Source organism: Clupea harengus, chromosome 6 (assembly GCF_900700415.2).
Source record: "Clupea harengus chromosome 6, Ch_v2.0.2, whole genome shotgun sequence".
Classification (NCBI taxonomy): Eukaryota; Metazoa; Chordata; class Actinopteri; order Clupeiformes; family Clupeidae; genus Clupea; species Clupea harengus.
In genome coordinates, this window is record NC_045157.1 from 16933434 (window position 1) to 16947541 (window position 14108).

Below are 14108 nucleotides of genomic sequence, written 5' to 3' on the forward strand. Positions count from 1 at the left end.
TGAGTGGCGTCATAGGAGATTTTAATGATTCCATTTACCTCACACAATTACCTTCACTAATGCTAACGTTTGCTTTGTTGCAAGCTATTTCCAAACAACATCAGCGACCATAATACATCAGTGATGTGGCCATGCTGTTTGGTTCATACAGCTCATTGCAAGGGGTCACTCAGTCATGTCAGGTGTTTCTCAGAGATTATGTCGGTGGCATTAAATGCGAGGCAGGGGAGGTGTGAGGATGCACCCCCAGCAGTAATGAGTTTCTGCAGGTTTCCCTTTTTCAGCCGTGGGAGAGGCTATTAGCCATTCCCTGCCCAGATCCCTGAAAAGCCCTAATCCCTGACCGCTGTGTTTATGGACTCCAGCGGCTTAGTGTGACACAGCAGTGGGAGTGCGAGCGCAGTCTCCTCAGACTTCCTCTTTTGTGTCCAATGATGTGACATGAGGGCTACCAAGGTGGAGAGACAAAATGGCAATTTGGCAGTAAGGGCTGGCATTACAAATAACACAGTGAGGTGGCGGTGTGTTTGTGTGTGTGTGTGTTTGTGTTTGTGTTGTCTGTGTTGTCTGTCGGGCTGTGTTGAAGCCCTCGGCCAGACTGAGAAAGCCTCTTAGCATGTGCTCAGGGTCAAGGAGGGGTCACAAACGACAGGCCCAGCAGTAGGCTTATGCAGAGGCAAAACAGACTTTCGCCTCTCAGAAACGCTGTTGCTTTTCCTGAGGGCGCACCTGTTTAACAACACTGGATTCAAAGTATCTGGATCATTCCCCTATGTATTTTGGAAGGCGTGTTATATAGACTCTGCTTGTGGCCAGCAGTTTCAGCACCTCATACATGTGTAGTGATTCTCTTGCAAAACACTGGGAGCAGCTCTTGTGACGTTTTTGTGGTCGACTTGCTTTGAACAATGTTTGTAATGGTATTAGTGCTGTCACTCTGTGGTCTTTTGAGTTGAGCGGCCTCCTATAATAGGTAAACCATAAGACACACATTACACTACGTCTCTCCTGTCACTTCTCCCAAAATGCCCTGAATTGGGCCCAACTCAAACAGAACCGGATCTGTTCCGAACCGCCAGGTTTGGATCCAGTCAGTGTTCATTCGTCATACCTAGAAAAATAAACGTGGCTCGCGGCTGACCTCTTTGAACCTGGCGGCACACTTGGCCACGTCGGGCCAGGCTTGTTTATTTTTCCCTGCGCACACCCATAGGATTAATTGGTCCAGGAGCGCCCGGGCACTGTTACCAGGGGTCCCACCTCCGAAATAAATCACTCTGTCGGCCTCCAAACATGCCCTCCTATGCCCCCACCCCCACCCCCAACAAGGGCTGCCAGCGGGGGCTGGTGGAGGGTAGGTCTGAGGGGAGGGGTCAGAGGTCAGCCTGTGGAGTGAGGAGAGCTCTGAGTGTAAACAAGCCCAGTGAGCCTGGCTGCCCTGCTAACCATCTGCCCCCTCCGCTCCTGGCTCGTGCTGCTATAACTGGCCCACCGCTAACAGGATTTGTAAAGGCAGTGGAGTGGGCACCTCTACTTCCGCTGAGGTTTGATTACAGTGTGTGTGTGTTGTCACATTGTGACCCCTCTCTCTCTGTCTCTCGCTCTCTGGCTGAGGTGGATATCGACCTTCTCAACTTTGCTGTATGCTCGAGGCTGAAAACGAGCTCTGTCTCTCTCTGGACTGAAGATGAATGGAGGATCTGGATCACTTCTCTGCTCTTACAAGAACATGGAGTCAAGAAAACTCTTCTACTCTCTACCCCAGTTTCTCTCTTTCTCTGTTTTTCTTTCGTTTTTTTTCTTTCTCTCTCTCTCTCTATGTGTTAGTTCGAGAAATGATAAATAGCCTGTGCAGTAATTGCTCTTAAAGAGACACTATTTTGAATCCAAGCGTGCCTTTTTTCCTCAGCTACACGTGTTTCCAGTGGTAATTAGACCGAACTGGCTGCCTTGACTCAAGAAATCAACATTTGCCACCACTTTCCCTCCCCTCATCCCTCCATCCCTTTTTTTCATCTCCATCTCCTTCTCCATCCCTCCTCTCCACTCACATCTGGAGCTCAACTCTCGGCATCCTCATATCTGACTGACAACATGTAAAAGTGTGAGGAAGCCATAAGAAGTGCTCTCTCTCTATCTTTCTCCCTCTTCCTCCCTTTTAGAGACACACACACGCACGCACGCACACACACACACACACAGACACACACACACACAGACACACTCGTTCACTCACTTTGCCTCTCTTTCCTCTCCTCTCCTCTCCATCTCTCCACCCCTCTCCCTCGCTTTTGGACTGGGATTGGGGGTTGCCACCCTGCCACAGCAACAGCAGCAGCCGTGGCAGAGGCTCTGTGTGCCAACCATAACATTCCAACAGGAGCAGGATTGTGCACCGTGTGTTTTCTCTCTGCCCAGGCAGCCCTCCAGTGGAAAGCGGTCCTCCCTCCACCCTTCTCCTCTCTGTTACACTTCTCAATGTACGAGCGCCTCACCTGCCTGGCAGGCAAACCAGGCCGGTAAATGCCCACAGCCCATGAGAGGCGCAGGGTACTGCCCAGGCCAGTGAGTTAAAGGGTGCTGGCATTTACACTGGCAGCGAATGTTACAGACCAGCACTGTAGCGCTCGAACCTGGCACTGGAAAAAAAGGTGCTTTCAAAAAGGTGATGGCGTGGACCTCACAGCATGGTGGTTTATGAGTACTGCCGAAACATATTTACCATTTCCCTCAGTGTAGTTGGTGTGGGTGGGTGGGTGGTGTGTTTTTTTTGTTTTACCTTAACAGTAGCAGACTGAGGAAAGCTCCCCTGTGATTCTGAATTTTCCTTACCCCGCCTTTCCATCTTATCCCTTGCTCTTTCTCTCTCTCTCTCTCTCTCTCTCTCTCTTTATTCTTCCCTCTCTTTCTTTCTCTCTCTCTCTTTCTCCCTCGTTGTTTTCCATGTTTCTTTGGCTCGTGTTTGAAAACGTGCCTTTCCCCTTTGGCTGCAGCTATATGGTAGCCACGTCTTGTTTTGAGTTTGTCTCGGAAAGACCAGGGTAATGTCCGAGATTAGGGAGGTAATTGCATAAATGCGGGATCCTTGCTAAGAAACACGCGGGGGAAAATATGATAGCGATATTAGCGGGGAACATCAGCGCTGACCTGGTCAGGGGCCAGCCGGCCAGATGACTCTCCATTAACCCTGCCAGAAATATTTGGTGTTTTGAACATCAGCGGTTCAGCTCGACATTTAGATTAACTTAAAACGGAGGGGAAAAAATTAAAAGATGTATTTTGAATGCAGTGGAAATGTACAGAAGGCACATGTGTATTTCATATGGGGCTGTGTACTGTAACTGTACAGTGTTTCCATCTCTCATTTCTCTGTTCTCTGTCTTTTATTTCGCTCTCTCTCTCTCTCTCTCTCATTCTCTCTTTTTGTCTCTTACTTGCTCACATCTTCCCAACTTGTATCTGATCCTCAGCTCCTGGGCTACAATGAGAAGCCTGTCAACCTGCAGATGTTCATTGGGACGGCGGACGACCGCTACTTGAGGCCGCATGCCTTCTACCAGGTGCACAGGATCACAGGGAAAACGGTGGCCACCGCCAGCCAGGAAATCATAATCTCCAGCACCAAGGTTCTCGAAATACCTCTCCTTCCCGAAAACAATATGACTGCCAGGTACTTGTCATAAGCACTTCGCTTTTACATTACTCTCCCCTCTACTTCATGCCACTGTGTGTGCTTTGCATGCGTTTAAGAAAGAGCCTGATTTACGATTATAGAGAATTGTAATGCCTTTCACTTTGGGCCAGGTTTATAGATTTCAAACGCTAACTACTAACAGATGCAGTTTTGAGAGGAAAGGTTTAGGACTTTTTTCGACATAGGATTAGCATTAACTTTGGTCGTATATTTCACACAGAATGTCTGTTTAAGGTTATTTTGAAAAGGGCCTGTTCATTGAATCACAAGCTTTTACATCCTTTCTGCTAAGCCACTAAACAGTTTGCTGTTCCTGAAAGTAAATATGTCTCTAGGAAGCCAAAGAAAGTTTGACAGTCTTTCACTTTGGTCTTCTTCATCATGAGCTCTTCTGAGACACATGACTTGACAAGATCTTTCCTTGTGTGGCAGCATTGACTGTGCTGGGATTCTCAAGCTAAGGAATTCAGACATTGAGCTGAGGAAAGGCGAGACAGACATCGGGCGGAAGAACACGCGTGTGCGGGTGGTGTTTCGAGTGCACATCCCGCAGCCCAACGGGAAAGTACTGTCTCTGCAGGCGCCGTCCATCCCCATAGAGTGTTGTGAGTTTCATCTCCTGATCGTTTGGTCACACACACACACACACACACACACTTAAGCTCACATGACCTCTGCATAAGTTAATTGTCACAAAGTGACTACTGAAAATATATTTCAAAGGCTCTTACAGAACTTGGGAAATGTTCTTGGGACCTTTGTAGATCAGAATCGAAATCAAGCTTTGCTGGCAAAACTGACAGATGCAAAGAGTTTGGCTCCTCAAGACAATACATATGCATAGACAGTATACCGACAATATACGATATACAGGCAATGTACAATGATACAATTTACACAGATATTCATAGGAAAAAGAAATGCATGAAATTCTGCTCTTTACTCTGGACATTCTCAATTAAGTCAGTTTGGACAGTTCAGTTTTATTCTCTGTCCTTTTTCAGTGTTTGTGTCTGTGTGTGTATGGATCAGCGTGTGCTTGTGTATATGTGTGTATACGCACTGGTTCTAAACTCATCTCCCGCCTCTCTCACCCCACCTTTCCCTCCCCAGCCCAGCGCTCGGCTCAAGAGCTCCCCCAGGTAGAGAAGTGCAGCCTGTCCAGCAGCGCGGTCAGCGGGGGGGGGGAGATGGTCATCAACGGCTCCAACTTCTTCCCGGAGTCCAAGGTCATCTTCCTGGAAAAGGGCCCTGGTAAGATCTGCTGCCAGTCAGCGTTTCGCACCGCTCACTCGGGGAGCCGAACAGACTGCCCACCTGGTCCTCCCGAAGCCAGCACAGCACACTCAGCTGCTAGGCACGCAGAGAGGGGGGAGGTGAGAGGGAATGGAGAGAGAGAGAGAGAGAGAGAGAGAGAGAGAGAGAGAGGGAGGGAGGGAGGGAGGCAGGCTGTTTGCACAGGGTTTTAGCAGAGAGCCCCTACTAGGTGGAGCGAGTGTGGAAGGACTGTCAGGCCCTTGTCAACAGCCACTGATGCAGTAGAGGGCCTTGCCCACTAGAAAAGATTACAGTTTTGAATTTCTCTTAGCTGCTTCATATGAATGTCAGCTTATGGTCTCTTCCAGAAATGTTGTATGCCATGACAGCACTATAAAGATATTTGAAGCTTCAGTGAGGAGCTGTTTCTGGGGTGGGTGGGGCATGTGTATCTAAAATAAGCAAAGGAATAAAGAGAAATGGATGCCATATATCAGGTTGGATGGAATTGGAGACAGTGAAGAGTTCTACTACTTGAGCCAGATCCTCTAGTTAACTCCCTTGTTTTGGATCTGTTCAGAGAGAAATATGTTGCCCATGCCTGTAGGTGTTTCCCTTGCTGAACTCAAACAGGTTGTGACTTGGGATTTTCTGAGGGCTTCTCTCTTTTCTGACACAGCCTCTCCCGAGGCATTGGAGGAGCACCTGGGGTATGAGGAATCGCTGCCCCACTAACGTTACACGTCTCCCCTACCCCTCAGGACCTGCGCGCCGTTAACCCCTCTCCCATTTGCCACCCAGCCAGCTTAGCTGTGCTTAAAGCCTCGAGGGCCTTCCCACTGACCTGCTGTCAGTGAAAAACACACGGAGTCAAGTCCGTTTATGTGCTTTTATTTGTCACCCATGGTTGGAATTTCATGATGTCTCGAGAAGGGGACTGCGCAGATTAACTCCCCGGCAGCTCTGTTTCACGACCTCCCTTAAGACCTGACAGATCCGACCGGGCCCCTTCGTGCACGACTCACAAACGCTCTCTAACAAGTTCACTCGCCACGGGAGATTTATGGGGCGTAGCGTCGCTTCCTGCCCGGAGTGGCAAAGGAGCGGTCACGGGGGACCAATGCAACACCGTGTGAGTCGCAGTGCAGCCGTGGGTCCCCTCAGGAGTCGGGCTCTATGGTACCCACTGTTTGGGTGTCGGCGGCAGCTTCTGCTCTGGTCCCACGCCTCACACTGTAATCTCACTGAGGAGAGACAGCCAAGCCCCACAGTCCCACTGCTGAGGCCTCTGCTGTTTATTATCTCCTGGACACAACACTGGGATTTTTTTTGTTTGTTTGGTTTGTTCCCATTGATCATGATGTTTTTCTGAGTTTATGCACCAGTGATACACCAACTCCTATGATATTTGCTTTTTCGCACGTAGCCTAGTAGTTTTGCCCCATTTTTCTTGTGTCTATTTTGGTCAGGGTGTTTGGATAAGGTCAGGGTGGGCCGTCTCTTTCCTTTGAAATGGTTTTGGTCTGTCTTAACTTGCTGGCTACTTTCTGCATTGTGTTGGAAATTGTTGTTAGGTCTCAAGGCCATTTTGAGTTCCAGTGGTAACAGAATGCTGCGTGGTGTATGCTGAGCTTTTTATGAATGACTCACAGTGAATAATGGCTGTCTGTTGTTGTTGCTGTGTGTCTGTGTGTTTTGTTTCCCCATTAATTGTTCAGCGGTGCCATGAAGGTACTCACTGTCTCTTTTTTTTTTCTGGGCTCTTCCACTTCTGGCTTTTCCATCTCCCCGAGGGAGACACTCCGCAACAGTAAAAAAAACACAAGTATAGACCAGCCTCAGGTGGAAACAGTAAATCGGTGGCATTTGGTGAGCCAGTCTCTGCCTGCCCCGAAGTGCTTGTTTCAAAAAAGAAAGAAATAAAAAAAGAAGAACCGGGGCTGAAGGGTTCTGAGGAGAACACACTTAGGGCTTTTGTAGCCATGGAGGTAGTGGTGGCTCTTAAGGTTGAGTCTCACTGAATGCACATCCTTTTCTTTCTTTTTTTTTAAACTGGAAGACCTGCTTGATGTTATGCATAAAGGAAACAAAGGAGACAAAAGCCGTTGAGCAAAACTGGAAATATCTTAGAGGTTAGCAGAGGCGTGGTGGAAATGTTGCCACTAATTAACATGTGGTCTTGTTTGATGTGGGGAAACTAATGAGTCTTTTGCCCAGTGCTTCTCTGGGCAATGTAATGTGAGCTGTTAGGATTTGGGTAGATTGTAGAATGAAACAAAGCCAACGAGGGCAATCACAATTGGCTTGATTATTCGACTTTTTCCGATATTCCACTACCAGGGCTCAACTCTTCTTTGCGAGAGCAAGTGACCGACTGCGTCTTGGATTAAAGCACTGATGTGAACTGAGATATTATTTACAGTCCCCTGTCACGGAGCACATGTGACTTGGCCTGGCCCTGGGAGGGAGAGAGGACTTCAAAATTTCCTCTGTCAAATTTTTCCTGTGTCAAAACAGAGGGAAAAATTAAACAGGCCTGGATCTGAAAGGCCCCATGTGAACCGGTTAGGAGCATGTGCATTTCACAAATGCTAATCGCCTCAAGATGTGGTGCCGGGCCGACGCGCCGGTGCGTCCTGGTGGTGCATTGACACGTGCGTCTGTGGTCAGAGGCTTGCCCACAACTGGTGGCCACGTGGCACTGTGGCGGGAGCCCGGGGAGTTCATGAGCGATGAGGCTCTTGGACTCTCTTAGACGGGGCGATACCCGATCGCTGGCCTGTTTCAGTTCAGCAGTTAAGTCTGTTTGGTTAACTTATCACAAGCGCTACTGTTACAGAGCCAGGCCGGCTCCCAGAGGTTTGCAGCGCTCCCTCGTTCGTTTCTTTTTTTCTCTTTAATATAAATGACAGCGAACAGGCCTGTGAAAGGAAAAATACACTAAATTAGTGATTTGAAAGATTTCATTTGTCTTTCAGTTAATTATTCTGCCACGTGCGCAGAGAGAGAGAGAGAGAGAGAATGAGAGAGAGGGGAAAACTGGCTCCTGTGTGTGGGGACGGAGCCTGGCCAACAGTAGTTGGCTGTAATGGCCGAGGAAGTTTTCACAAGGGGAGTGGAGTAAGCCATGTGCTGAGAGCTTTAGCATTATTCAGTTGTTCTTACCCCAATCAGCAGCACCAAGTGCTTCTGCTAATTATAGGCAAAATGCTGTTTTGTCAGGTCTCTTGGTATTTTATTTTTCCTTTTTCTTGTTTTTTTTTCTCACACACAACAGTCGGAGCAGGTTTGGGATGGTGCGCTTGTCACTGGGGGTAGGGTGTAGGATTCCTGTTTGAACTTGCTCTCGCTCAGCACATGTGGGCCCCCTCTCCCCGGTGTGTTAAATGTCAACATGTGCTGCAGAAATACATTGTGCTGAAGTCAGAGGCATCCAAGGTCATTCAGCCAATGCTAAAAGCCCCCGCTCCGCTGTTCTCCGACAACGCGGCGATGCGCGGCTCACAAACAAAGGATCCTCTGGAAAAACGCAAAAAAAAACCAGAACTGTTTGCTGAATCGTCACGGATCAAAAGATTAATGAAACCATTCACCGGAGTATTTGCTCATAGCGAGAAAAAGTCGCGGAAAGCATTTTGAAAATGCCTTTGGACGCTAATAAGAGCTTCAAGAGGTTTTAAAACAAACTGCAGTGGTAATGCAGCTGTAATGACTCAGAGGCGACTTTTGGGAAAAACAGGCTTTCTGGCCTCTCTCAGCTCATCCTGAGTGCCTCACACAACACAGGATTTTTTTGGGGGGGGGGTTAGAGTGGTGTTTTGGAGAAGCCTCCAGGCAGTGAAGATGAACAGGTGCAAAGATTTCCGCAAGAATGTCGCCGGAGTCTTCTTTGTGGGCGCAGACACCTGTGTTTGTCACAGCTGAGGAGAATGGTGAGCGAAGGAAACCAAGGCAAAGGGTGATGCCTTTGAGAGCGAGCAGCGTTGGCAGTTTGCGTGTGTGTTTTTCTGCGCGTGACATGAGTGGCAAGGCTGGAAGGTCTCTCGCGCCGCAGCCCAGAAGTGTTCCCCCAGCCCCCGGCTCTCTCCGTGTCAAGTGCCATCTCTGATTGGCTGCTCTGGCCGTCTGGCCAGATAATTAGAGCCGTAGTAGGAAAACTGGAAATGGCAAGATATTCCTTCGCCAGGACTCTGGCAGACACGCAGGCGTTTTAAAACAAATAGAGTTATTCCACCCGTCTCTCCATAATTTCAACCAGGCAAGGCAAACAGCAGGATATTTAGACTTTGATGACTTTTTAATGGTTGTGAAAATATTCTCTGCAGGCTTTGAGCGCCTATAAAAATGACATCATTAGATGTTTCAGATCCCGAGAACAAATTGAAATCCCTTGCTTTCGGAAGCTTTTGTGGCTCCCCACGTTCCTGGCCCATTGAGTTAAATAGTATGTCTGACATAACTGTGAAGTAAATAGACCCCAGAGAAAAGCAGCTTCATTGTAGGAAATGACTTTAATACGTTTGCGCCCCTCTTGTGGTCCCATTGTTATTCTTTTTGACGTTGCGCAAGTCCCATCTCTCAGGAAGTGAAAATCGACTCCTTCACACTCTCCCATGAAGGTCTTCACGATTTCATGATTTCATCTCTGGTGTGTTGACTGATCATCCCCGATGCCTCCAAACACCTCCACACAGATGCACAGCCTTGTTGAAGCTCAGCTTCAGGTTACACAAGGGGGATTCCCTCACTATTTGAACCGGCTCCAGGCGCAGAATTGTAACATCGTAACTCCTCAAAGAGTTTCGACAGGATTAATGTCAGATGTTCCTGGATGGAGGAGCCATCAGGACTGATGTCAAAGGCAGCTGGTGAACGTGCCTGTCTGTCCTCTTAGGACCTCAGCATTTTTGAGTCCCCCCGTCCCCCCCCCCCACCACCACCACCCTTCAGTCTGCACTCACACACTGAGTTTAGGTTTTTACACGTCAAAGTGAAACCTCATGTGATCTCCCCTCTTCCTTTCAGATGGACGACCCCAGTGGGAAGTGGAGGCGAAAATTGTCCGTGAAAAGAGTCAAGGGGTGAGTGTAATCTCTCGTAACGCGCCCCTGTGCGCTGCGCCGCCGCTCCTCTGCTGGGCTCCAGGGGCGGCAGATTGAAGTAAGAGCAAGTGAGCTGTGTCATATCATCATCTGTTATTGCTCCTTGGAAACCGCTATTCACAGAGGAAAGTCACTTCGATCCAGTCTGTGTAGAGACTTGATCTACAAGTCTGTGATTGTATTTTTTTTATTGAAAAAGTATGTTTGAGATGCTCACAGTATAGGTTACATAGAAAGAGCTGCAAATGGTTTGACAATGCTGTTTATATCTTTATAAACTACTGAAAACGGCATAAGTTTCTCTGGGAGAATCATATAAAAAAATCATGAGTTCCACAGGAGCGGATAATTGCAAATATTTTAGTCACATTTTTAAAGAAGAGGAAGCCTGTTTTAACATTTCTTGAGTTGTTTCAGTTTGTCATTTTAGTTTTAGTCCCATTATTTCTTGTAAATTAAAATGGTTGTTTTAATTCATTTTATATATATTAATTCAAAAATTGCATTTTTAATGGCTTCATGAAACAGACTATTTACAATTACAGATTGAATGAACTGTAATTTAAAATACTGATGTGACATTCTGTAGTTCTATGAAAAACAAATCATTGCTCATTCCACCAGAGCATTACTTTTTCTATTAATTTAGATGTTTTAAATGTTTCAATTCCTTTTACGATATCTAACAATGTTATGACTCTGTGCCCTACAATATAGATGTGTGATTGCTGCTTGTATTAATGTTGTAAATATAACCAGTTCAGGTCATTATAATATAATATATCCTGTTATTGTTGTTATTGTGCAAAATTGATTTCTCATTATTGAGCCATTATTGAGCTGTTTTGTGCTCCCCTCGTCTGTGACGAGCCTTGACTTCCCTCTCGTTCCCTCTCTGGTGCAGTCAAGCCTGGTGGTGGAGGTGCCCCCCTACCACAGTAAGACAGTGACCTCGGCAGTCCAGGTGCAGTTCTACGTGTGCAATGGAAAGAGGAAAAGGAGCCAATCCCAGCGCTTCACCTACCTCTCAGGTACTGTGGGTGCCCAACAGCACAGAGTAATCCCCCCTCTGAATCAGCACACGGAGAGCTGTCTCTCAGCTCCTGTCCCCGGTTCTTGTCTGGAATGTTAAATAACCGTTGTAAAAACATCTGAAGAGACTCTCACAGCAGCATACAATCACAATTGAAAGAAATATATATATCTAATTTCAGAATTATACGTTTATGTTAAACTAAATAATGAATAATACAATTTCACTTTTTTAGAAAGAATAGTATCTAATATTGTATCTAATATATCGTGCTCTAATACAACTGGTAAATGTATCTTGCTCTAATATAACCACTCCATGGCATGAATGTGTGTGTGATACATGCTCCTGACGCGTGCAAAGGCTTTGCTCAGCGCCTTTTGGAGAACTTTCCCCCCTTGCAGTTTGCATTGGTGTGGTTTAGGAGGAGCCGCCTGACAGTTAGATATGCACCTGTTAACCGTTCATGTGAAATAGTCTTAAGGCCCGTTGCATGCTGTTTCTGTCGCATATTTGCATACACAAGGTCGAGGTATGCAAATCTGATGTTATCCAGGAATATCATTGTCTTGTTTCCCAAAACACACAATGGACGACTACTATATCTATGTAACGGTTAGTATGTGGTCATATCAGAAGTAACAGATCGTTTTCTAATATGTGATTACACACTACGTGTTTGTATTTACTTTTTAAAGATTAGTCAAACCGAGAAACGCGTTGGCGGAATGCAATCACATGTGAGCCGTGTGTCTGTGTGTCTGTGTGTGTGTGTGTGTGTGTGTGTGTGTGTGTGTTGTCTTCCTCTCTTCCTCTCTTTCACTGAACGCACATGAATGCAGAGTGTGAGTGCGGCTAGGTTCGGCTCGGCCCCTCCACCACCTCTCCGCCCACCCCCTCTTTCTCTCTCTGCTCCGTGCGCCCACTCAACCAAGGTTTCCTGTTTATCCCACAAACCCCACAGGGGGCCCAGCCAATCAGACGTGGGCTCAGGAAGCGAAAGCCTCACCGTTACCAGTGTAGCAAGGAGGTCACGGTTGCTCCGGTTGCCATGGGAGCAGCCGGCCTGTGAGGCACCATAGCCAGGGTCACCAGGGAGACTTGCACGCGCGCACGCACGCTCGCTCGTCCGCCTGTGGTTTCTCGGAGTAGCGGAGTATAACGTCTGTGGGCCACATCACAAGTGCCAGCCTGAAGTTGCCAATGACTATTATATAGTGTCATCTCAGTTTTATAGTCTCGTCTCATCTCTGTCTGTCATTTCCTTATTTCTCTTTCTCTCTCGCTCTATGTTTAGGTTTGTCCCCCCTTTGTACTTTTCTGGCTTTTTCTATGCTTTGAAAGTCAGGTAGGAGATGTGTATGTGTGTGCGTGAGTGTGTGCGTGTGTGTGTGTGTGTGTGTGCACACGCGTGTGTGTAACTTTTGTCACATCTCACAACCTGCGCCGTTTATCTCATTAATGAAAAGGCCAATAGCGCTCAACCCATGACAAATGAAAATGCCCCTTTTGTTTGTTCATGTCTGTTTCATCTTTTGTAAGCCATTCCCTCATCAACACAACCCCACACATTCTGTGAGGGCTTTTTTGGTGTGGTTGAGTCTATGAGGAGCGGGATAGGGGCTGTGAACTGGTTTTCTCTCCCCCCACATTGGAACAGAGCTGCGGGGCATTCTGCCTCTCTCATAAAACACTTTACATGGCACCAAAAACAGGCAGCATATGCTGCCTCGGATTCAAAGCTGGATAAAAATATCTCCCATCAACGTGTGTTTGGGAAGTGCCAGATTGGGAAATGGGTTACAGTTTGATGCATTGTACAGCATTCGATCATTGTGCTCCCCATATCAGCTATGTCCTACTTCAGTTAAATGGCAGATTCTTAATTTCTGATGGTACATTAGAAGTAGATAGACCCTCTGTGACTCTTCTCCTTAAGTGATTTATGCTCAGCTCTTGAGATGTTTTTCTTGCGACCCAGGAAAGATTTAAAGGTGATACCAGTTCATTAGTTCTTTCGTGTTTTTGAAATCGTTGCAAAGCAAGAAATGTCTGCCATTCAGCATTTTTTTTACACGTAAATCCATTAGCAGCTGCTTTTATCATCCCTAATGCATACAAAAATTGGTGATATTAAAGTGGCACAATAAGATGAATCGACAAAATCTCTGATATGAATAGCTTTTCAGGTGGCCTGTCCTGGGATTTATGCGGTTGTTTTTACATTCCTGTTGTGTTGAGTCATTTGGTGTGTTCAATGTGCAGTCTTTATCACATAGTCATTTGAGCCTGTTTTATTTACTGTGGGATGCTACGCAAGCCTGAGCACATTGATGCTTGTCTTTGTGGGGTTGGGTCTCGTGTTTCTTACTAAAAAGACTGTGCTTTCTTATCCTACTATGTCATTATACAGTCTGAAGGCATTCTGAAATGTGGTATCTCTGTTTAGAGTATTTACTATGACTGCAAATGTATTTGTTGATTTTCTTCTGCCTTTGTTCCCTTCCTCCAGTGCTGGTGAAGCAGGAGCACAGAGATGAGTTGGACCCGTCTGCCGGGCCGCCCATGCCACTGCCCCTGGCTCACGCTGGCAGCGGCCTGGTCCGAACCCAGATGCCCTCCCCTGAGCCGGGCCACCCGCAGGACGGCCTTCTGTCCAGCTCCCCCCGCGGCCTGGCCCCGGGCCTGCACCCCCTGCAGCCCCCCTGCGGCCCCATGGGCTCCCCCACCTTCCAGCACCTGCCTCACCTGCAGGGCCACGGCCTCCATGCGGGGCCTCCCGAGTGTCAGATGGCGTTTCACGCAGGCCCCCACCAACACCCCTCCAGGTCCCCCTACCAGCCTATTATGCAGCACGGGCACGGCCTGCCCTTCAACGGCCAGCCCAGTCATCCCATGAGTGCCGCTGCTGCTGTCGCCGGCTCCGGCTCACCGCAGGGCTACGAGAGAATGTCCTACCAGACCGACCCTGCGGTGGCCGCAGCTTGCCACTCCAATGCGCTGGGCCTGGGACTGGTGTACC

The 14108-nt window shown here is 47.6% G+C and overlaps 1 protein-coding gene across 1 annotated transcript in view; it reads left to right on the plus strand.

Annotated features, from left to right (window-relative positions):
- The first annotated feature begins 3372 nt into the window (after nt 1-3372).
- Nucleotides 3373-14108, plus strand: part of nfatc3a (nuclear factor of activated T cells 3a) — an 11732-nt gene continuing 996 nt past the window's right edge. Inside the window, exons 1-6 of the mRNA XM_031568615.2 lie at nt 3373-3670; nt 4127-4299; nt 4808-4948; nt 9977-10032; nt 10958-11084; nt 13599-14108. The exon at nt 13599-14108 is cut by the window's right edge and continues 996 nt beyond it. Of these exons, the coding sequence (XP_031424475.2) occupies nt 3507-3670; nt 4127-4299; nt 4808-4948; nt 9977-10032; nt 10958-11084; nt 13599-14108 (1171 nt within the window). The 5' untranslated portion in view covers nt 3373-3506. The remainder of the gene's footprint in view (nt 3671-4126; nt 4300-4807; nt 4949-9976; nt 10033-10957; nt 11085-13598) is intronic.